Source organism: Heterocephalus glaber, unplaced genomic scaffold, assembly GCF_053883595.1.
Source record: "Heterocephalus glaber isolate CG9 unplaced genomic scaffold, H.glaber_assembly_v1.0 deba00000594, whole genome shotgun sequence".
NCBI classification, from domain to species: Eukaryota; Metazoa; Chordata; class Mammalia; order Rodentia; family Bathyergidae; genus Heterocephalus; species Heterocephalus glaber.
The window spans coordinates 14,832,404-14,856,493 of record NW_028258151.1 but is presented as its reverse complement, the minus strand read 5'-3'; the positions used below and the strand labels follow the sequence as shown (position 1 = coordinate 14,856,493).

General features: G+C 47.0%; 1 protein-coding gene across 2 annotated transcripts; it reads right to left on the bottom strand.

Annotated features, from left to right (window-relative positions):
- Positions 1 to 50: 50 nt before the first annotated feature.
- On the bottom strand, positions 51 to 15,972 carry Vps51 (VPS51 subunit of GARP complex). 2 transcript variants are annotated; one of them, XM_004852426.4, is made up of 10 exons: positions 15,621 to 15,972; positions 15,064 to 15,193; positions 3,750 to 3,896; positions 3,444 to 3,663; positions 2,629 to 3,346; positions 2,018 to 2,233; positions 1,601 to 1,819; positions 1,124 to 1,245; positions 949 to 1,036; positions 51 to 424 (listed from the first exon to the last, which is right to left on the bottom strand). In XM_004852426.4, exons 1-10 carry the CDS (start codon positions 15,843 to 15,845, stop codon positions 164 to 166), a joined length of 2,346 nt encoding a protein of 781 aa, XP_004852483.1. In that variant the 5' UTR covers positions 15,846 to 15,972; the 3' UTR covers positions 51 to 163. The 2 variants fall into 2 exon arrangements, with proteins under 2 accessions (XP_004852483.1, XP_004852484.1); XM_004852427.1 differs by lacking the exon at positions 15,621 to 15,972 and adding an exon at positions 15,465 to 15,614.
- Positions 15,973 to 24,090: the final 8,118 nt, after the last annotated feature.

Below are 24,090 nucleotides of genomic sequence, written 5' to 3'. Positions count from 1 at the left end.
AGCCGCCAATGTGACCCCAATCTCGAGGCCCCACCCCCCCGAGCGAAAGGTTGAAAGAGGCCACACACATTTTATTAGGTGGGTTCTAACACCGACCTGCGGGGAGGGGCCGCCAGGGGATTCCGGGCTGGGGGAACAGGGCACTGCGGGACATCCACTGGACCTAGCCGCGCTCGCAGATGACCTCGACGACACTGGGCTCCATGGGCACTGGGTCTGGACAGCGCAGGGCTGCCGAGGCCACCACTTCGTCCAGCAGCAGGTGCACAAGCTCCTCGTCGGCCACAAAGCGCCACAAGTAGAGCTGCAGGAAGTGGCAGTCCACCTGCACCTGCTGTAGCCCGAAACGCCCAAAAGTGCGCAGCCGAACGCACTCCAGCAAGGTCTTCAGGCTGATCTTAATGATGCCAGTCAGCACCGATACCTGCAGGCGGGAACACAGGGATGTGGCTGGTAACTGCTGTGGGGAGGGGGAACGCCCAGCTTCTGAATAAAGGCAAGGAGCCATAAGAAGGGGGCAGATGGGATAAGGCTGAAAGACCTGGGGCTCAGGCAAGGGGAAGGGATACAATGTTAGCACCACCGTCTGGAATGGGGTGGGGGGCGGGTACAACCCAACAATCACAGGGTGAGACAGGGGCCAGCATTAGCATGGGGTAGCGGGGTATGTTACTGAGAAACCCAATCCCTGAGGGTGGGCTAGGGTGGAGCAGAAGCCAAGGTGTCAAGAGCAATCTCTCCGGAAACCCCAGGACTACTGTGGGGACAAGGACGACAGAGAGCATCTAGGTCAGCTCCCAGGCTGGGGCCATGAAGACTACCTAGACACATCCCTAGAGACCCCGGGGAAGGTATCAGGTGCGTCCTAGGGCTTCCTCGGCTGGTGGGGCACTGCTCCAGGCAACCTTCCCTGGCCCCCTGAAGCCTGGGTCACGTGGAACTTCAGACCTTGTTGAACTCCACGGGGCTGAACACATCAATGCGTTCAGAGAACAGCTTCTGGATATTGCTCAAAAGGTTGGTGTCCATGGGGGCACTGGAGGGAGGAGACAAAGAATCAGAGACCACCCTGCGCACTTGTTCTCTCTTGTCTGTTTCCCTGGGGCTGCCCTACCAGCCAGACCTGGGTGTGTAGCTGGGTGCATAGCGGCCCTGCTGCCGAGAACTACTGTACACCGAGAAGGTCCTCTTGCTGGAGTCGCTGCTTTGGGCCTTGCGAACACCCTCTTCGTACAGGAGCCCCACCTGGTGGTGAAAGGACACACTGCATGGAGGCCAAGCATGGGACTCCAGTTAGGTCCAGGAGAGGATTCAGTTAACTACAGTATTTGTTGTAAGAATCACAGGGTAATTGGTCACCATTTATAGAATCAGTGGAGTGGGACAAAGGCCGGCCACAAAAGTCTGGGACCCAATCTTCAGCACCAGACCTGCCCTGACTTCATGACTCTATAGGTGAAAGAGGGGATACCATAATCCAGGATGAAGAGGAACAAGGCCATGGATACAGGCACTGCCTGGCCCCTTTGTCTCGTCCTCAGAAGGCTGACCCTCAGAACTCCCGCCCATGTCAGTGCTCTGCCAGCAGCCCAGGCAGCACCTGCACATCGATTGCTGTGGTGTCCTCCACCACCCGCTTCATGACAGCGCGCACATTGCGGGGCTCAAGGGTACTGAGCCAGTCCCGTGTCTCCACGCTCTTTCGCAGCATCTGCGATATGACCAGGCCCTGCACTTTCACGTAGTGGGTCAGCAGCCGCCGTGCAGTCTCCCTGGCCTCTGCACACAGTGTACTCACAGGTGTCACCGGAGACTGGTCCTAAGCCAAGAAGGCAAAGGACAGAGACAGTGGATATGGGGCAGGTCATTGGCAGCTGTCACCCAAGCTGGACAGACTGGGCAACGTGGAGGTTGGGTGGGCACAGATAGCCAGTCTGGGGTTGGCCACAAGGGACCATCCAGCCTCCTGTGTTCCCAGCACCATCCCCTGCTACCCTGCTACAAGCCAGCTGTTCACCTGCACCAGAAACTGCTCATCAGTGAGGGTGAGGATATAGGAGATGGTGGCGGTCTCATAATCCAGGCAGAGGCGAGAGAGGAGCAGAAGGAGGGCAGGTGGTGTGGCACCCCCCTTCTCCCCTGCGCTGTCACAGAAGCTCTGGGCTGTCTGGCACATTGAACGGATGAAGCCCACAATGAGGCCCTCGCGGACTCCTTGGCTGCAGAACTCACCCTGTGAGGAGGGAGGGCCCAGATATACAGGTGGCCCTCTCTTCTAGGCAGGGGCCCCTCCTTACCCTCTGCCCCGGCCCTGTTCCATGGGAAAGCTTCATCCTACATTCCAAGTACCAAGGGCAACTTCCCTGATTGGCCCAGGCATAGGCTTGGGGGGTTGGCAGCCCTGGGGACCCTGCCACTTGCCTACTTTCAGCCAGTTGCAGGTGGCTGTAGCCCTCCCCCCAACCCTCCCAATTGTGCCTCTTGAGAACCTGAATCCATATCCAGAGTCCCTGGGGCCAGGACTCTGAATGCTATTAGCTCCTGCCCAGTTTCCCAACCACCAGTAAGGGTACTGGTACTGGGCTAACTAGCAGGATCAATAACCCTGAGCCCAAGGGCAGACTGTACCCGGAAGTAGGGTTTGTTGGAGAAGGACACCTCCTTGGCAGTGAAGAGATGAACAGCAGCCAGAGAGGCCTTGATGTGGCTCTGGATGGAGCTGGCCACACTGGCCAGCAACTCGGCCAGGCTGGGCCCCTCCTTCCCAGCCAGGCGAGGGGCAGCAAGCGCCTGGCGCACATCAGTCAGACAGCCCAGGAAAGCCGTCTGCAGGCCCTGCAGGTGGTAACCCAGGCGCTCCCGGGCCACTCGCTCCACAATCTCCGTAGCTGACTCGGTGAGCCCAGCAGCAGCCAGCAGGGGCCCAGGTGCTCGCAAGCGCCGGTGGAAACGATCCAGTGCCCGTACGAGTAGCGAGTTGTCACCACCACCCTGTTCCTGTGCCAGCCGCCGTTCCACCAGCTCAAAGTAGCAGCCGCCCAGCTCCTGGGCAAAGGCTGCCAGCTTCTCTCCACCCCTGGGGCCCTGGGCTTCGAACAGCTCTTGGTAGGCTGCTGCCACCTGGCAGAGACCACCCACAAAGCCACTGCCACCTCGGTCAGTAAACTCCAACACATCAGGAGCGGGGGGAGAGGGCCCCAGCTCCTTCTCCAGGGCGCTGAGCTCCTCCTCCAGCCGACCCCTGGCGTGCACCAGGAACTCCTCGCACAGCTCCTCCGCAGGTTCGCCCAGTGCCAGCAGCAGCTCTACACATTCAGCCTGCTCGGGGGCTCCAGAGCCACCCTCCCTGTGGGATCAGAGGAAAGGAAAGGAAGGGAAAGTGTGTGGTAGGGCAACAGCTCCTGATGGCCTGGGAGCCTGGAGTGGGCGCTAAAGAGCCATACCTGAAGCGCTGCCGCAGCTGCTGGGCAAGGCGGGCTGTGATGACCTGGCAGTCATCCTGGATGGCGCGGAAGGAGGGCAGGTGCTGGTACTGCTGTAGCACAGCCCGCGCTCGGCCCTGGTAGCGCACCGCTTGCCCGTAGGCACCCAGCTCCACACACTTGGTGAGGCGCGAGGGCAGCTCGAAGAGGAACTGCAGCTTCCGCAACAGAGCGTGCACCCCTGCCGGACCAGGATGGGACCAGAGGGGTGTCAGCCTACAGCCCGGGCCACTGCCTCTTGAAGGACCCGCCTGGGAAGGTGCCCACCTGCCAACTTTGTGATGCGCTCATGGTGGTCTTGCAGCGTGGCACTAATGCGTGCACTGAAGTCGGTAATCACAGCCATGTTGGTCGCCAGCCGGTCCATCTCGTCCTCCATCTTCCGGAAATCATTCTTCATCTTCCGGATGGTGTCTGGGAGAGAAAGGGCCTGGAAGTGATGGGGGGGCAGTGCCGCCAAGCGTGAGCTGTGGCACCAACACCCACGACTCCCGTGAAAAGGCTGTGAGGGGGTTGGTTGCAGCACACTGGGGGAGGGGTCACTCCGTCAGTGCAGAAGGCTTTTGCACACACATCTCCTGCCGTGTCCCTGCGCTGGGGTTCAAGGGAGGGGTCAGGGAAGGGAATCCAAGGGCTCTCTGCCCTCAGAGGACATCTAGATCTCAAGGAGGACCCAACACGGCACTGACTGCAATGGGTTTGCTTTTCTTTAATTGTGCCATTAGAAGAAGCTCTGCAAAAGCTGGGGCCTGTCTGCCCATTCTCAGGGGCACCCTCCTCACCAGCACAGGACAGGTAATACATATTGACCTTGGTTGTTTTTTGTTTTGTTTTTTTGGTACTGGGGATCGAACTCGGGCCCTTGGGCTTGCGAGGCAGGCGCCGGAACCACTGAGCTAAATCCCCGGCCTGTTTTGTCTTTTGAGATGGTCTAGCTAGTTCAGGCTGGCCTCGAAGTCATGGTGATCCTCCTGCCTAAACCTCCACAGTGCTGGGATTATACTATGTGCCACACCTGGCTCATATTCACCTTTATCTTCTAGACTCCCCCCAACTCTTTCACTAACCTCTGCAATATCATCTGTCTGCTCTGAAGGGGCCTTACCATTTTGTCCTGACAGAAACCTCCCTAAAGAGGCCTTTTGTTCTTTTAGACCCAAGGTGGCATAGGGCCTGGCTCCTTAAAGCTTCCAGTGATGGCAAACCTTTTACAGAGGAGTGTCCAAACTGCAGCCCAAAACCCACTTATTTATTGCAAAGTGCCAACACTGAAATTAAACCTGAATGTTGGGAGCAATGCTACATAATTCTAGGGAAAAATCATTTGAGTAGGCCTAGTTCTCCTGCCTACAGCCCAGCTAGGACATTCCAGACATAACTGCATTTTGGCCTCTGGTCACAACTGAGACCTCAGTGATCCCCTGATGCTGCAATCTCCAGGACAAGACCACACCTGTGGGAGAAGCCAGGGAGGAACCAAATCTTCATCTGCATAGTTCCTTGTTGTTCTTAGATTTCCACTGCCCCCCAGCCTTTTGTTACACCTTGTTTATCCCAATGTGAAGTACTGAACTCTATATTTCACTTGTTACATTTGTTTCCCTATGTACTGAATAAAAGGTGCTACAAACTAGAAGGTTTTTGTCTTTGCTGCCCAGAGCAAGCACTGATCAGACCCAAAGCTCAGCTTCTTCTCAGTCTCATTTTTCTACCTTTCCTGTAATTCGCCGTGTGCTGCCGTGGCTCGCAGGAGACCACGACTCACTGCACAGGTTCTGGTAACGTCCCCTTTCCCTGTTCCCTATACCTGAATACTGGGGTTTTAGTTTAGAAAAAAACAACTCATACATTAACATCTTTTGTCTTAAAAGAAAAATAAGTAACACCATAGGTTCACCACTACTGTTCTAGATCCTTTTTATCTCAGCTCTCTAAATTTTTTTTTTTTTTTTTTGCACTGGGCATCAAACTCAGGACCTTGTTCTTGCCAGGCAGGCACAGCACCTTGAGCTACACCCCTGATCTCTTTAAAACCCTACTTCTTAGCTGGGCATGGTGGTGCATGCCTGTAATCCTGTCACTCTGGGAGACTGAGGCAGGTGGATCTCAGGTTCAGGCTCAGTGTGGACAACTTAGTGATTTAGCAAGACTCTGTCTCATAATAAAAAATAAAAAAGGCCTGGGAATTAGCTGAGTGTGAAGGCCCCAGATTCAATCCCCAGTACCACCAAAATACAACAAAAAAGCCACTTCTTTGAAGACCTCTCATCACACTACTCCTTCTTACTGCCACTTCTACCATCCCCTTGTTACCAGTTCCTGATCACTGTCTCCCCTTTTCCCCCCCTTCTGTCACCTCCTTATGAACATCAACAATATGGAAGAGTCTTTAGACACTCCTGATTGTTCGGTGACCTCTTCAGTTCCGCTGTTCTTGCCTCTACTTTATCTGGTCCACCTCTCTCACCATCACCAGAAACTCCCCTTCCAACATCTCAGCTTACAGCCCCCCAACCTTCTGTGATCCTGTCACTCACCTGTCTACCTACCTTAAACCTTTTGGTTTCTCTAGGAACCCTGGACACAGTGACCCAGAACCTGGTCGCTACTGAGTGCTCCGTCAGCGCTATCCTGCTCGAGCCTCTCCTGTAAACCCTTACACCAGAACAACGGAAGATGAATCACCCCAACTACTCTCCCCTTAAATGTCACAACACCAAGTCCCAAGTGGCACTTGGCACTGTCAAGCCATCCTCCCAAGCCCTCTGGTGGGTCTGTTTTCCCATTTCCCAAAGTAACTTCTTCTGAGCATGGAGATGCCTGCCAGTAATGCCAGTGCTCTGGGAGGCTGAGACGGGAGAATTACAAGTTTGAGCCCAATCTGGGCAATTTAGAGAGATTTTGTCTCAAAATTTAATAATAATAATAATAAAACTTAAATAAGAACTGGGGATATAGCTCAGTGCAAAGGCCTTGGGTTCAATCCCCAGAACTACATTAATTTTTTTTTACTTTGTCTTCGCCTGTGGAAGGAACAGCAAAGGGATTCTCCTGGTACAACCTTTTAGGTCTTTCCAGTTCAGACACAGGTAAATGTACTATTACATAACTGAACTCAGTGTCTATGTCAGAGGTTGGCAGACTACAGCCTGCAGGCCAAACCTTGCTCAAAATGTTTTGTTATTGTTTCTTACTTGCAGTCAATCCCTATTCCCTCTCTCCCAGTACTTGGCAACCATTAATCCATTTTCTGTCTCCATAGAGTTGCCTATTCTACACATTTAATATAAGTGCAATCATATAATGTGGCTTTTGTGTCTGGCTTCTTTCATGTAACAAGTATTCAAAGTTCCACTCTGTTGTAGCATGTATCGGTATGCCATACCTTTTTGTGGCTGAATAATATCCCATTGTGTAGATATATAATACCATATTTGGTTAACCTTCATTTAGTCCAGGGATGGCAAACCTTTTAGAACTTTCAGTGATACAAACAGCCCACTGTAGCACACATGCCATAGATTCGCCACCACTGATCTAGTCAATAGTCATTTGGATTGCTGCCACTTTTTGCCCATTTTGAAAAATGCTGCTAAAAATATTGTGTATGTTTTTGTTTGAGAATGTTTTCAATTTTCTTTGGTATACTCCTAGGAGTAGACCTGCTTGGACCCATGATAACTGTTTAGTTTTCTGAGGAATGGCTCAGAATGGGTGCACCATTTTGCATTCCCACTGGTAATTTAGGAGGATCTCATATCCTCCACATCCTCACCAACTGTTATGGTTTGTATTTAGATGCTCCCTTGAACCCTCAGGCACTCACAGATGGGGATTTTGAGAGATGACTAGATCAGGGGGGTGTGATACTAATCCACTGATGAGCTTGTAGCTAAATGTGATTTGGGAGGTGAAGCCTCATTGGAGGGAGGTGGGTCACTGGGGGTGTGGCCTGGAAGACTCTCCCTCCTTTTTCCCTTGATCTCTCTCTCCTTCCTGCTGCCATGCCCCTCTGCCATGCTTCCCTGCCTTGAAACCCCTACAAACTGAGCCAAAATGAACTTTTCCTCCTTTAATTTGTGGGTGTCAGATATTGTGTCTCAGGAACAAGAAAATATCTAAGATACTTTCACTTGTTATATTACATTTTTTGGAATACAGCAGAATACAGCAGCCCTAATGTGTGTGCAGTGGCATCTCATTTTCATTTAGATTTACATTTGCCTAATCAATAATGAGGATGCATATCTTTACATGATTTTGTCATTTGCATATTTTCTTTGTGGAAATATTAATAAGATCTTTTGCCTTTTTTTTTTTTTTGGTAGTACTGAGTATTGAACCCAAGGCCTTCACACTGAACTACATCCCTAGGCTGTTTCTTACTTTGAGATGGGGGTCTCACTCAGTCATTAAATTGCCCAGGTTCGGCTCAAGCTTGTCATCCTCCTGCTGTAGTCTCCCAGCATGCTGGGCTCACAGGCATGTGCCACCACACATGGCTTTTTGCCCACTTTTTTTTGGTACCAGGGATGGAACTCTGAACCTTGTGCTTTCGAGGCAGGCGCCGGAACCACTGAGCTAAATCCCTGGCCACTGCCCACTTTTAATAGGTTGTCTTTTTAGCCCTGAGTTACAAAAGTTCTTTGCAGATTCTGGACACTAGACCCTTATTAGGTACATCATTTGCAAATATTTTTATGTTTCTGTGAGCTGTCCTCTTATTTTCTCAATAGTCCTCTGAAGCACAAGATTTTAATTTTCACAAGTCCAGTTTAGCCATTTTTTCTCCTTTGGTTAATTGTGCTTTTGTCATATCTAAGAAACTGCTGCATAATCCAAGCTCATAGATTTATAACTACTTTTTCCCCTAAGAGCCTTATAGTTTGAGTTCTTATGTTTGTTGAGGTATATGGTCCACTTTGAGTTAATTTTTATATATGATGTTAGGTAGGGATCCAACCTCATTCTTTTGTACATGGACATCCAGTTGTCTCAACAGCACTTGTTGAAATAACTATTCTGCCCATTTAATGATCTTGGTCTCCTTTTAAAAGTCATTTGACCACAGACATATGGGTTTGTTTCAAGACTCTCAATTCTATTTAGTTGATCCATATGTCTATACTGTACCAGTATTACACCATCTTAATTATTTGAGATTTGTAGTAAGTTTTGAAACTGGGACATAGGAGTCTTTCAACATTGTTCTTTTGCAAGATTGGACTATTCTGGGCCTCTTGCATTTCCTTATAAATTTTTATGATCAGCTTATCAATTTCTACCCAAAAAGCTATTGGAATTTTAATAGGGATTACATTGAATCTGTAGATCACATAGTGACTTCAAGGCCAGTCTGAACTGCATAGCAAGACCCTGTCTCAAAAAAAACCCCATGGTTTTCAACAATGTTTTATAGTTTTCAGTATACAAGTTTCTTACTTCTTTTTTTTTTTTTTTTTTTCTTTGGTACCGGGGATCGAACTGGGGTCCTTGTGCTTGAGAGGCAGGCAGCAGAACCACTGAGCTAAATCCCTGGCCCACTCAAGTCTTTTACTTCTTATCTCCCACTTATCGAAGAGAAATATGTTTCATGAACCCTAGTGACCACCTGAAACTGCAAAAACAAATAAACTGTCTGTGTATACTTTTTTATTTTCTTGGTTTTCGTTTTGTTTTGGTTTTTGGTGGTGGTGCTGGGAATTGAACCCACAGCCTTAGGCTCGGCAAGCACCTTACCACTAAGCTAAACCCCATATATATATATACATATATGTGTATATATATATATATATATGTGTGTGTGTGTGTGTGTATATATATATACACATATATATATGTGTGTGTGTGTATATATATATATATACACACACATACACATATATACTTTTTCATATTCACCTACTAGTTAGCTTTTTTGGGGGGTGGGGGGAACAGTCTCACTATGTAGTTCAGGCTGGGCTTGAACCTGTAGCAATCCTCCTGCCTTAGCCTCCCATGTGCTGACATTATAGGAGTGCACTACCATGCCTGGCTACCTATTAGTTACCTTTACGCGTACATTTCTTCATATAGATTTGAGTTTCTGTCTCATAGCTTTACCTTTCAGCTAAAGGACTCTTCAGTATTACTTTGAACAGATCTGATAGAGGTTTTTTTCCTTAGGAATGTCTTAATTTCTCCTTTTTGGGGTGGGGGTGTTGTTTGAGACAAGGTCTGGTTATGTAGCACAAGATGGCCCTGAACTCAGTGATCCCCCGACTCAGCCTCTCAACTGCTGAGATTAAGGTGTGCACCACCATGCCCTGCCAATCATTTTCAATTGGTTTTTTAAAAAATGTATCCTCTTTGATATTCCCTCCTTTTTTGGCAAAGCATCATTTTCATACCTCTATTTTTTGTTTTGTTTTTGGTACTGGGGATTGAACCCAGTAGCTCACAGTGAGCTACTTCCCCAGCCCTTTTTTATATTCTTTTGGGACAGGGTCTCACTAAGGCATTAAATTGGGCTTGACCTTGTGATCTTCCTGCCTCAGCCTCCCAAAATGCTGGGATTACAGGCACGAGCCACCATGCTTGGTTAACACATTTTGAAAATATAATATGGCAGCTCTGGAAATTGGATCTTCCCCCCTCCTCAGGTTTATCATTATTGCTGCCTATTGTAGTTGCTATTGTCTGTTTAGTGGTTTTTCTGAATTACTAAAACAGAACTAATTAATTTCTGAACAAATTCTATAAAGTTTGTGCTTTTTGTTGTGTGTCACTACTGATGTCTTTACTTGATTAACTTAGTGATCAGATAATGATTGGAGAGATTTCCTTAATAGCTTGGAACAAATAAAGCTAATAGTCTTTGCTGAGGGGCTGTGTATGTGTGTCCTCAGGCACCATAAATACTCAGTCAGGCAGTTTACAACTGCAGCCTTGGCCTTCACTTTTGCTTGTGCAGAGCCTCAGGATGACCCAGAGGGCATCCTCAGGTCTTGCCTCAGCACACACAGCCCTACAAATGTGTGTGGTCTTCCAGATTCCCAGGATTATGTCAGAGCTTTTCTTGTTCTTTCTTTCTTTTTTTTTTTTGGTACTGGGGATCGAACTTGGGACCTTGCGCTTGCAAGGCAGGCGCCGGAACCACTGAGCTAAATCCCCGGCCCCATATCAGAGCTTTTCAAAGTCCCTATGGACACCTCATTTGTTAGTTTGTCCTCTTGGGGTTTTTGTTAGTCCATCCTCTGCCGCAGCTATTATCCATCAACCCAGACAGGAGGACACTTGCCTGGTACTATTTTGACCAGAACCCTGGGGTGAGAGGTTTTTAGCAACAGGCAACCTCCAAGTAAGATCAAATAAAGACAAGCCTGTGGAGTAAGTCTTTCAGGAAACCACTAGACACACCAAACAGTGGTGATTCCTTGGGCATGAGGTTTTGAAAGAGCTCCATCTCTTTTCAGTTCCATCCAATACCAGAAATATGGGATGTTATTTTCAAGGCTAGAGCTGAAAGAGCTGGAGAGCAAGAAGCAGGGCTAAATCAAGTTTTTTGTTTTTGTTTTTGAGACAGGGTCTCACTATGTAGTTCAGGCTGGCCTTGAACTCACTATGGAACTCATTATGGAGCCTGGCTGGCCTCGAACTCACGATGATCCTCCTGCCTCAGCCTCCCAAGAGTCCTGGGACTACAGGCATGCACACCTCACCTGGCTAAAGCCAGTTAAAATACCACAGCATTCGCTATTCTTACTAGGGTTCAGTCATTTTTCTTGCTGGCTAGATTACAGTGAACCCTGGTTAATTTCCACAGTTCTGAAGATGTTATTTCTGACTATTTGGGCCACTTTTCTCATGCTTTTTTTTTTTCCTTTTTCTTTTGGTACCAGGGGTCGAACTTAGGACCTTGCGCTTACAAAGCAGGCAAAGTCCACCGAGCTAAATCCCTGGCCCCTCTCATGCTTTTATGGAAGAAAGAGACAGCAAATGTGTTTCACCCATTATTTTTGCTGAGGTTGCTCCAGAATCTCACCACCTATTTATGCCAAGGAGGTCTTCCTGAGATACAGCCAAGCTCATTCATTTGCACAGTGTCTGTGGATGCTTTCAGGCTACAATGGCAGAGCTGAGTAGCTGCAACAGACACCAGATGGCCCAGAAAGGTATTTATTATGGTCCTTTTCAGGAAAAGTTTACCAACCAACCCCTGGTCTGTGATCAGGTTCCACTCCCTTCCTGGCCAACATTCCTGCTCTCTTCACACTAGAGAGCTTTCCCGGGGCCTGTGCACATGCTGTTTCCTCAGTTTGGGTCATTCTGCTGGGTCATTGTGCCACCATGACCAGCCAGAAAAAACCTTTCCTACCACCCTTTCTAAAATAATCCCTACTAGCTATTCTGCAAGATATCATTTTATTTTCTCAGGAGTGCTTCTCAAGGGAAATAACCTTAGCTTTCTTATGATCCATCTCTTTCTCTAGAACATATGTACAATATGAGACAGCTCAAAATTACCTTGTCTGCTGCTATATCCTCCAAGTAGTCCTTAACATGGAACCTAGGGCTCGTTCTCTTCATGCAAAGCTCCTCTGGTGGTCACTACTGCCCCCAAATGTTTTCCGGTTTGCCCATCACAACCATGCTGATGCCCACTCCCAGAATCTCCGGCCTGGACTACTGCAACAGCCTCGTTCCTGCCACCTCCCCCAGTGTGGCTTCAGGGATCTATTCAGAACACAAATCTCCTCACATGTCTCATTTCTCTAAAACATTTGGCTCAGCACTCTAGGGATAATAGAAAACCCCTAACATGTCCCGGGAGGTCTCTGGTTAAACTCCACTGCACCTGCACACGTGCTCCTCCTCCTGCCATAGTAGAGGAGCTCCTGACCCTTTGCAAAGGCCATGCCCTGCATGTGCACACTGCTCCAACTCCCCTCACTTTTGTCTCACCAAAGGCCACACTCCCTCCTCAGTATCTTGCCCACGTTCATCAACTCTGTTTCTTGGAAAGTTTTCTTCATTTAGCTTTGAAGAAACCTATGCTCCTGGATGTGCCCAAACCTCCCCGAATGTCTGCTGCCCTTGTGTGATCTTGTTTTCATGACTTCCAACACTCATTTCAAAATGTATTTGCTCTCCACAGCCCCTCCCTAGGTCATCTCTCATCTTGTTCCACATACCCTGAACTCCAGCCTCTCTTCTGAACTCCAGATTCTTTGTCTAACAGGTGTCTCAACCTGACAAGCCCCAACATGGAACTCCTGAATTTTGCTGCCCATCCCAACTTGCTCCTTCCCAGTGTTTTCCTTCAAAATAAGCAATATTGGGCCAGGGATGTAGCTCAGCAGCGCAGCACCTGCCTGGCAAGCGCAGGCCCTTGAGTTCCATTGTCGGTAGCTCCCACCACCAAAGAAGCAGCCTTACTGGGCATGATGGTGCACACCTATAATCCAAGAACTCGGGAGGCTGAGACAGGAGGGTCACTTTGAGTTTGGGGCAAGGCTGGACTACCTAGTGAGTTCCAAACTAGCCAAAACTATATAGTGAGACCCTGTCTTAAAAAAACAAAATATAAATATTTAAAAAATAAAGAGAGGGACGGGGATTTAGCTCAGTGGTTTTGCCACCTGCTGTGCAAGCGCAAGGACCCGAGTTCAATCCCCAGTACCAAAAATAAAATAAAATTTAAAAAATAGATAAGTAATAAGTCATGAATAAGTGGCTCATGCTACTCAGGAGGCTGAGGCAGGAAGATCATAAGTCCAAGCCTGCCGGACAACTTAGTAAAACCCTGTCTCAAAATAGAAAGGGCTAGCTGGGCATGGTGGCACATGCCTGTAATCCCGGCACACGGGAGGCTGAGACAGGAGGGTTGCTGGGAGTTTGAGGCCAGCCTGGGCTACGTACTAAGTTCAAGGCCAGCCTGAACGGGGGGCATAGTGAGACCCTGTCTAAAAACAAAACAAAACAAAAATAGATAAAAGGGATAGGGTGTGAAGTTTTTGCCTAGCATGAAGTCTGGGCTCAGTCCCCAGTACAGATGAGGGGAGGATTCAGCTCACCCCATCCCTCTAGTTTTTTTGTTTGTTTACTTTTTGTTATTTTGAGACAGAGTTTCACTATGTACATAGTTCAGGTTGACCTTGAACTCACTATGCAGTCAGGCTGGCCTCAAACTCACTGCAATCCTCCTGTATCAGCCTCCCAAATGCTGGGGTTACAGGTGTGTACCACTGTGCCCTGCCACCCCATTCTTCTGTTCATTCATTCTTCTGTTCAGTAAAAAGCAGATTCTCACCACCACTTACAGGACTTTCCTTACCCAATCCCCACTAACCCTCTGCCCTGTACCATCCTGCATGCCCTGGATTCCATGCTGCACTGGAACACATCAGGCTTGCTCTTCCAGCCTCTGCCTCTCCTGCCTCAGCCCTTCCTCTCCACACTGGCTCTGTCTCCCAAGGCCTTGCTCAAATGTCACACCTCAGAGAACTTTCCCATACTACCCTCACTAAAGCTGGACCACACATGCCATCAGTCTCTTCCTCTGTCTTTCTTGCAGCACTACTACCTTTATTGATATATTTATTTATTGTCTCTCCAACTAGAATGTGGCCTCTAAAAGGCAGGAACTTTTATTTTTGTTCTCAGTTTTTTGAGACAAGGTCTCACTATGTAGCTCAGGCTGGCCTTGAATTCACTATGTAATCCAAGCTGGCCTGAACTTGTGGTGATGTTCCTGCCTTGGTCTCCTGATGCTGTAATTACAGGCATGTGCCACCACCACACCCAGCCCTGTGTGACTTTTAGTAACCTTCCTTCTCTGAACCTCAGTGGCCTCAACTATAAAACTAGAACAGGAACTTTGGTGGGTCCACTGCTATATCCCCAATGTACAAAACAACAATTCATAAAACAAAACAAAAACAAAACCACAATTCATAGTCTTTAATATTCCTAACACTCATTTTGTAATTTTCTCCCTTCATAGGAAAAAATTCTAAAAACCAAACCATCCCTATTAAGCAAGAGCTAAGGGTCAAAACATGCATATTCCAACAAATGTGAAAATGTAGTATTTGTGAAACTTCTATGAGAAATTTTTCAGCCCATTAAATTATTATGTCCTGTCATTTGCTGGCATTAGCAAGCAGACCAGTGCCTACTCACTTGCTTCAAACCTGATAAAAGAACGGTGAGTGTGCTATATCCAGCACTGTGACACTAAGAGAGGGCCACACATGAGGACGTAATCCCAGTCCGTGCTCACGGAACATTCTATGGACCGAAGTCAGGCCCTTGGAGCCTGCTTCCTGGGCTGAGTACATACTGGTCAAATTCTTACACAAACTCATCTCATTTTATCCTTACTCCCCCTTGGTTCCCAAACCAAGCCCTAGGAGCAGATATTATCTCCATACTGGTCTGACCACAAAAGCCAGAGGGAGAGAGGTGACAGTGCATTGATGTCAGGGCAGGACTGGAATCTGGCTCACCTCCCTCTAAATCCCTGCTGGCTTTCCCAAAACTGGCAGGGAGAAATTAAGACTGTGGCGGGGGCGGGGGGGGGGGGGACAGCGCGGATCACCTGTGGCTGAAATGAACTTGTTGTAGTTTTCATAGACCAGGGTCTGCATGTCGCTGTCTAGAGCCCGGATCTGCCGCACCATGTCCGTCTCGCTGTCCATGAGCTGGGGCAGGGGGCACTCCCTTCGCAGCTAGAGAAGTAGGGCGGTTAGTGCTCAGAGTTAGTGCTCGCTTAGGATCGCTGTTCCCTAGCCTGGTCCCCGACTGGCAGGATTTCGGGTGCAAGAAAACCCTGATCCTACTGCTTTCACGAACCTCAGATATGGACCGTACAAGTGCCATACTTCAGTGGTTACTACCCAGCCCCGCCCCGTCAGAGCTTGGGCCTCACCCCTACCCAGGACAGTAGGAAACTTCAGCAGCCAGACCTCAGACCCCACGCCAACTTGGGTCAGTCCAAACCTGCCCACGCGCCCTTAGGCTGAAGCTCTGCCCCTGCAGCCTGGCCAAGAGCCCTTATCCTATGAAGCCCCGCTCCCTTGCCCCCTTCAACGAAGTCGGAGGCACGATCTGCGGGTCCAATACGTTGGGGCCCTGGACGTTCCCCTCCACACACACCTTGTCCAGATACACTTCCGGGTCGAAGTGCGCCCCATTGAGATCAGTCGGGTCCAGAGGGTCCGGCCCGGAGGGGCGCCCCCCAGCCTCCCCCTCCGAGAGACCGTAGTAAAGCTTCAGCATCCCGTGCGCCTTCCGCCGACGTTCCGGGGCATCAGCCTCGGGCCCTTCGGGGGAGTCGCCAGGTCCAAATGCTGGACCAGGCCGGGCGGCTTCCGCCGCCATCGCTCCTACTGCAGCCCGTGGACTGGAGGCTGGGAAGGGGATGGGGAGGAGGCACTTCCGCGATCCATAAAGTTGTTGTTGAAACGAGGCAGTCCTTCGGGTGAAGCGTCCCTTTACAGCTCTGGGTCCTTCGAGACTAGAGTTCCCCCGCAACTGTCTTTCCCGAGTAAAGAGGTTCCGAGAGAGTCCTGGGTTCCACCTGTGCCCTAATGGCAACCTTTTTTATTTTTTTGGAAACGGTTGCGCGTCGTGATTCCTCAACCTTGCATTCCCGCAAGCAAGAGGTCCCCGGCATAAGTGGTGGCGAACCTGTATCATTGAAAGCTCAAAAGGTTCGCCATTGCCGAGTGGGGAACATACTAAATAGGCTATGAGCATTAAATGCAGTACCATAGACCACACAATGCCTTTAGTGCAGTGTTTCTCAAGGCCTGGTTTTTTGGTATCCCTCAGAATTGCCTCCAGAAGTACCTGTGGCTGGTGATGCATGTCTGAAATCCCAGGACTTCGAGAGGCTGAGGCTGGAGGATTGAAAGTTCAAAGCAAACCTTAGCAATTTAACAAGGCCCTGTCTTAAAATATGGGCTGGAGAAGAAGGAGAGGGAGGAGCTAGGGGTGCAGCTCAGTGCCCTGGGTTCAATCCTCAATTGGGGGGAGTGCTCTGGGGTCCCATAGACCTAGTTTGTTTTTTATTTTGGTTTGTTTTGTTTTTCACAGTGTCTCACTGTAGTTCGGACTGGCCTTGAACTCAGTGTGTAGCTCAGGCTGGCCTCGAACTGGCAGTGATCCTCCTGCCTCAGCCTCACAACCTGTAATCTGCTAGGATTACAGGTTTGTGCCACTACACCTGGCTACCTAGCTTCTTTTTAAAGTCCCAAGAATTTCTAGTGCACACTTCCATTTAAGAACTCCTCTTGGGGTTAGAAGACAAACCCGGCAGATACCAAGTGACTGATGGGTTGTGGTGAGTGAGGAGTTGAATGAGGGATTGAGGATAATTCCCAGATTTCTGCCTTGGACAAAGGTGCAGCCATTCATGTGGGAATCATGTTTATTTTACCATTGTTAAGATCACATGACCCTTTTTTTTTTTGGTATCAAACTTGGGTCCTTGCGCTTGCTAGACAGGCAGTGTAACCACTGAACTAAATCCCCAGGCCCTATTTTACCATTGTTTATTTAAATCAGAGTCGTGACCCTGTAGTATATTAGCTTTCCACCCTGTAAACTATGCACAGAAACTATGTATTCACCCCTAGATGCTCTAACCGTTTGACTTGTCAGAGTGTCATTTCTTTCCCTCTGCCAATGTAACATCAAAAGTCTCTTTCAAGTACAAACATGTATATTTTTATTCTGACCTGCTGAGCATTAACATTAATCTTTACATATTTAACTAATTTCACCTGAAGGACAGGCATTGGACCCTGTCAGAAACATTACACCAGTCTTCAGACAATACCTGGCTGTCCTTAATGATATGGAAACAAAATAAAACAAAGACAAAGCAGAGACTACCAGTCTCAAAGCTTGACAGAGACTGATGGTCTCAAGTCTTGCCCCTCCTGCTAAACCCATGAAAGTCACTGTGCCAGAAAGATAAACTACTGAAACAACACCTGCCTACACCTCCCTATGTCTGAGAGATAAACTGTTAAAGCATCATCTGCCTGTACCTCCCTAGCTCTGTGCTAAATTCTGCTTCTGTAAAATTCTGCTTGCTTCCCCACCCTGCCTGAAGAGCAATATAAAAATGAAAAAAAGGGCCAGGGATTTAGCTCAGTGGTGCTGCCGCCTGCCTTGCAAGTGCAAGGTCCTGAGTTCGATCCCTGCCCGGTAACAAAAAAATTAAAACAAAAACAAAAAATAAAAATAAACACAAACTTAGAATCGGGGCTCAGACTCTGGAAGGTGACTTCCACTGGGCTTGATAGCGAATAAACCTGCTTTTCCTTTCAGTACTCTGAGTGCAGCTCTCTTCCTTGGTCTGCCTGCCCTCCAAGTGCCATAGCATTAGCACTGAGCTGGATTACAATAGAATCACCATGACCTATGAGAGCACTTCTAGGATGATGGTTCCAGACCCCGCCTCCCCAGAACAGAACATTTCACCCTGACAGTTTGGTCCTCCTTTGGATTCACCTTGCTGCTCTCTTGCAGTCTATCAATAAACTCAAATTTTTCTATATTCCTTGGCTATTGGTAAATTCCTTTTTGACTGTCACCATTGGCCTTTCATGTATCATGCCTCACATGACAATTCACAAAGGCATTCCCTCAAGAAAGGGAATACCTGGCATTCAGATTGGGACACACTGAGTTAGAATGGAGGAAAAGGAAAAAAAGAGACCTTGTTTATCATGTGGTCCACCATGCCCAACTTCCTGTTTATTTGTTCATCTGTTTTGGTATATCTCAGGCTGAGCTCACACTTGTGATCCTCCTGCCTCAGCCTCCCAGTGTTGGGACTACAGGCATATGCCACCATGCCAAGCTTACAGTTCTTCATATTTTTTAAATTTTTAGGTCATTAGTACATGTGAATAGTATATAATTTTTACTGCCCTTGTGTGAAATTGGTACATGAACATAACACATCTTAATTCCTTTTGTCATCCGTTTTCCCTTCCCTGTCTCTCCCCTCCACCATCTTTTGACCCCTTTCCCTTTATTTTGTACGTTTGCAGTACATAATGTTCACATTGTTTGTGTGGAGTTGCTATGTGCACATACCACGTTCTAATTCCTTTTCATCCCTTATACCTTCCCTGCCTACCCCATCTCTCCATCTCTCAATTCCTTTCTCCTCTGAGAAAGATCTATCTCCCTACTTCCTATTATCTATCTTTTATTTTGTTCTTTGTTTATACTTTGGCCTTCTCATATAAGAGGAACCATGCAATATTTAAGCTTGTGTGTCTGATTTCACTTAACACGATGGTCTCAAGGTGCTTCCATTTTCCTACACATGACTCCTTTATCTTTATGGCATAGTAGTGCTCATTGTGCATAAATACATTTTCTTTATCCATTCATGTTTGCCTTGTCACCAGTTCAGACTGAGGAGGTTCATTTGAGATTCAGACACCCCAAAGGAATGATGCAGAGCTGTGGACTGGATTGGGCATCTTTATTCTTCAGCCACACACACTCATGTTGTGTCGGGAGCAATTCTCTGTAGATCACTATGGACAGGGGTAACTCAACTCTTCCCGAGGATGAGGCAGGGCCCTGGGGGAGGAGAACAGGCTACAAGAGGGCGTGGTGGAGCAAGGTCTGGCCCAGAAGAGGACTATCTTCCTCCCCGCCCATTCGCCAGAAAACCAAGCATGATGTCCTGCAGATCTTAGCTACTCTCCTGGCTCTGGTTACAGACAAGCCCCTTTGACCTCTAACACTATAAATAAACGTGTGGCCATTTGCTTGGTGGTCTTTTCTTCCCATCAGGAGTTAAGAGCCCCACCTGGCCCCACCCATACTTTATTAAATCTCTTTCTGTCTTTCTTAATCTCTCACCCTTGTTTCTCACTCGGTGAACCCTTCAGCCACACAGGTCACAGGTCGTGGCAATGTGGCAGGCAGGCCAGCTATGTATGGGGGTCTGCAGAATAGGGGCTATCCACCAGTAAGGACATTGATTAAATTATTTACACCAGCCAGTAATGTTCTTGGTTGTTCTGTATCAACTATTTCCACTGACACTGGGAAGTGTACCTGCACTGGAATCTGGCTGTCTCAAACTTTTCTCCCCCAGAAACCACAACCCCCAGCCTGAACCATAGTGCAGTCATCTTGGGCTTCATTTTTCCTACACTGTTGATGAACATATGGGCTTCTTGCAAGATTCAAGTATTGGCTGGGTGTGGTAGCACACGCTTGTAATCCTAGCATTTAAGAGGCTGAGGCAGGAGGATTGATGTGAATTGGAGGCCAGCCTGGGCTACATAATGAGTTCAAGGCTAGCCTGAACCACAAAGCCAGACCTTGTCTCAAAAAAAACCCCCAAGGGGCCGGGGATTTAGCTCAGTGGTTTCGCCACCTGCTGCTCAGGCACAAGGACCCAAGTTCAATCCCCAGTACCAAAAAAACCCCCCAAAACCCCCCAAGATTCAGCTATTAGGAATTGTGTTACTATAAACATGGGTTTGCATGTATCATGTGATATGGTGTCTTCAACTCTTCTAGGAAGATACCTAGAAGGGGAATACCTGGGTCAAATGGAATTTCTAGTTTTAGTTTTTTGAGGAATCTCTATTATATATTTAAATGATTGAAAAAATAACATTCTATGATTCTTGAAAAGTATGTAAAATTTATATTTCAATGTCCGTAAGTAAAACTTATCAGAACACAGCCATAACTATTTGTTTACATAATTTCATTTGAACTACAACAGCAGACTCCAGTAGTTGCCATGGAGACATCATGGCAAACAAAAACCTAAAGCTCTCTAGCTGGCATTTGACAGAAAAAGTTTGCTGACCTATGACTCAATGGGATGTTCAGAGACTTTATTTATTATTTATTAGTTTTTGGTACCGGGGATCGAACTCGGGAACTTGTGCTTTCAAGGCAGGTGGTAGAACCACTGAGCTAAATCCCTGGCTATTTATCATTTTTTTTTTATTTATTATTTTTTAAACAGGGTCTCATTATATAGTTCAGGCTGGCCTTGAACTCACAGTGATCCTCCTGCCTCAGCCTCCTAAGTGCTGGGATTACAGGCATATGCCACTGTGCCTGGCCAGACACTGTTTTTTAAAAATATAAGGCTAGGGTTATAGCTCAGTGTCAGAGAGCTTGACTAGTATGCACAAGGCCATGGGTTCAATCCCCAGCACCACACACACACACACACACACACACACACACACACACACACACAAAATACACATGGTTTGTAATCTCAGTACTTGGGAGCTGAGGCAAGAGGATGGAAAGTTCAAGGTCTCCCTGGGAAATATAGCAAGATCCCGGCTCAGTAAGGAAAAGAAAGAGAGAGAGAAAGAAAAGATTTAGGTATATCCTAGCACTGCCAAAAAAAGTTTTAGATGAGATCTACTCCAGGTGCACCTCCCCAGTATTGGTGTAAACTTTTGTAAAAAGCTGCAGAGTATTAAGAAAAATTATCCAAGCCAGTAGTGGTGACATGTACCTGTATCCCAGAACTTGGGAGGCTGAGGCAAGAGGACTGCCATGAGTTCAAGAACAGCCTAAGCTATATAGTGAGTTCAAAACCAATCTGAACTACATAGCAAGACCCTGTCTCCAAAAAAAAAAAAAAGTTATGCAAAAACTGAAAGACCAAGAATACAGCTCATGCTTGCTTGCCTTCAAATTTCTTTCTTTCTTTTTTTTTTTTGGTACCGGGGATCGAACTTGGGTCTTTGTGCTTGCAAGGCAGGCAGCAGAACCACTGAGCTAAATCCCTGGCTCTTTCTTTCTTTTTTTTTAGGTAGTGCTTTCAATGTCATACTGGGATGCTATCTCACAAGTCCAAGGATTACTTACCCAAGGGATACATAGTTCTTTGATATTGGTATTTTCTATTAATGGTTCAAATTCTGAAATTACAAATAGATATTTCTTAGTAGAAATTAAAAAACCATTTATATCCAGTAGAAAAAGTAATATTAAAGGCTATAATTTTTATTGTACTGCAGGAAATTAACTAGTTCTTTTTTTTTTTTTTCCAGTACTAGGTATTGAACTCAGGACCTTGTGCTTGCAAGGCAGGCACTGTGCCACTGAGCTGAATCCCCGTCTGGTTTTTGGTTTTGTTTTTTTTTTTTTGAAACAAGGTTTTACTATATAGCCCAGGCTGGCCTCAAATTCTTAGCAATCCTCCTACCTCAGCCTTCCCAGCGCTAAGATTACAGGTGTATGCCATCACTGGGCAAATCAACTACATAGTTTTGTATCTAATCCAGTAATCAAGTGCTAATATTCCTCTTTGAATGTCTATCCATATCCATGTTCTCAAGGTGCTTTATTACCTTATTGAGGGGGCAACTCTTCCTGGTGAGTTAATAAATCTTAGTTAATGTTTGTTCTATGTTTAGACAATTTTTTTTTATTTTTGTAGCACTGGGGGATCCAACATCCCCAGTCCTTCATTTTTTTATTTTGAAACAAGTTTTTACTAAATTGCAAAGTTGCCCAAGCTGGGTTTGAATTTGTGATCTCCTTGCCTTGGCCTCTAAATGCTGGGATTATAGGCATGTGCTGCCATGTCTGGCTACAAATCTTTTACTTATAAGAACATATCTATGTATTGCTTGGATTTTTTGTAATGGCATTGAGCTATAACATATGTGTGTGTGTGTGTGTGTGTGTGTGTGTGTGTGTGTGGCAATGGGGCTTGAATCCAGGACCTTCACATAGAACTATATCCTTAGCCTTTTTAAAAATTTTAACACAGGGACTTGCTAAATCCCAAAATTTCCCAGGTTGGACTGAAACTTGCAATCCTCTTGCCTCAGCTTCCCAGTGTGCTGGGATTACAGGCACATGACCCAACGCCTGGCTAAGAATTTCAATGTACAGGACCAGGTGTGGTGGCAGGTGCTTGTAATCCCAGCATTTGGAAGGCTAAGGCAGGAGGATCGCTATGAGTTTGTGGGTAGCCTGGGCTACATAGTGTGGGAAACTGCGGCCCTGTCTTTTCCAACAAAAGATATAAACAGGAGTGCCTCTATCTTAAACTTTATTTAACCCGGAGCTGCCTTCCTCCACTCCTTGCACTAGGGTTGCAGGTGTTACAAGACACTTCTGCTGTTTGGACTCCAGGAATACCTTGTGCCAATCAATGACTTTCAGTTTCCTATTCCCCCAAAGCCCCTTAACATGCTGCCCAGCAACCCTTCAGGCCCCACCCCCTCAGACACCTGAACTAGACAATGGGGATAGATTGTGAACCTTCAAACCACCCAATAGGGAGGTCAGCTACCCCCCAACCCGGGGCGGGGGGGAGGGTTAGGATATATAAGGAGCCTGCTGCTGCAGCTGGTGTGCCTGCTACCTCATTGCTGGGGTGTGCTCACACCCTTCTGCAGAAGTAAACTTGCCTTGTCAAGATTTTTAGGTGTCATGTGTAAATACCAAATAGTTTCTCTAGTGTGAGAAACTGAAAGTGTAAATAAGGATTAAAATGATTAAAATGAATAATTGATAATATGAAATAGGAAAAGGTCCAAAGGTGTAGTGGTGGTGGGAGCGGAAGGGGAAAAGGAAGAAGGGAAAGGAAAAAATTATGAGAAAAGAAAAAGAAAAGGAAATGAAATCTATGTAAATAGTGAAGGGTGGAGGGGGTGAAGGGCTCACAGGTAATGGGGGAAAAAATAAGAACCAAGATACATCATGTACAGGTACAAGCACCCAATGATAAATGTAAACGTATTGTATACCTAAAATGTACCAATAAAAGAATTAAAAAAAAAAAAAAGATTTCTAGGTGTCTATTATTTCTGCACCAACAAACTGACTCTAGGGCTTATTGCCCACAATAGTTGAGTAGTTAGACCCTTTCTCAAAGAACTTCAATCTGTAACAGCTTACTTGGATTCAAATGAAAATTCAGATAGAATTATTTGAATGATAGGACCATGGCTGGTTTCTGGGGCACCACCTTTTTCATAGTAGCTTTTCCTTACTATAATGAAATACCTGAAGCAAGCTATTTTATAAAGAAAGGAGGTTTTTTGCTGTTGTTTTTGATGGTGGAAGTCTCAGGTTCTAGCAAGGGCCTTCCATGACTGCCTCATGTCACATGTGTAGCTTGCCCTGTGTGGTCTCATTTTCACAAAGCCACCAGGACTCAGTCAAGGGACCTCTACCCCAATGACCTAATTACTTCTCAAGCCTCACCTCTAAATTCCACAGCCAGATTAAATTCCACTCCCTTAATAACATTAACATAGAGTTGGGGATTTAACTACTGCCTGAGTTTAGGGGGACAAATCATGTATTCACACTACAGTGTACCTCAGCAGTAAAGGACTGAGCATGCTTCAGCCCCTGGGGACTATTCCTAGCACCACAAAAAACCAAAACAACACAGCAATGTGGCAAGTACGGAGTCTAAGACACTATGCAGACTGATGGTGGACTGGGGCAGCAAGTAAAGATGGCGGGCACAGGATCGAATCCACTACTTGGAGGAGTGAGTCTAGAGCCTAATTCCAGGGCCAGGCAGCAATGGGGGTGGCAGGCTTGGGCATTGAGTCCTTCCCTCCCTCCTACTTCA

Bases quoted from the DNA above. Each gene is read 5' to 3' on its own strand.
- Vps51 (XM_004852426.4), bottom strand. From the start codon at position 15,845: ATGGCGGCGGAAGCCGCCCGGCCTGGTCCAGCATTTGGACCTGGCGAC. The intron at 1,037-1,123 runs GTCTGGCTGGTA...TCCTCCCTCCAG, and splicing joins GCACCCAGCTACACACCCAG to TGCCCCCATGGACACCAACC. The intron at 425-948 runs GTCTGAAGTTCC...TCCCGCCTGCAG, and splicing joins GCCCCGTGGAGTTCAACAAG to GTATCGGTGCTGACTGGCAT.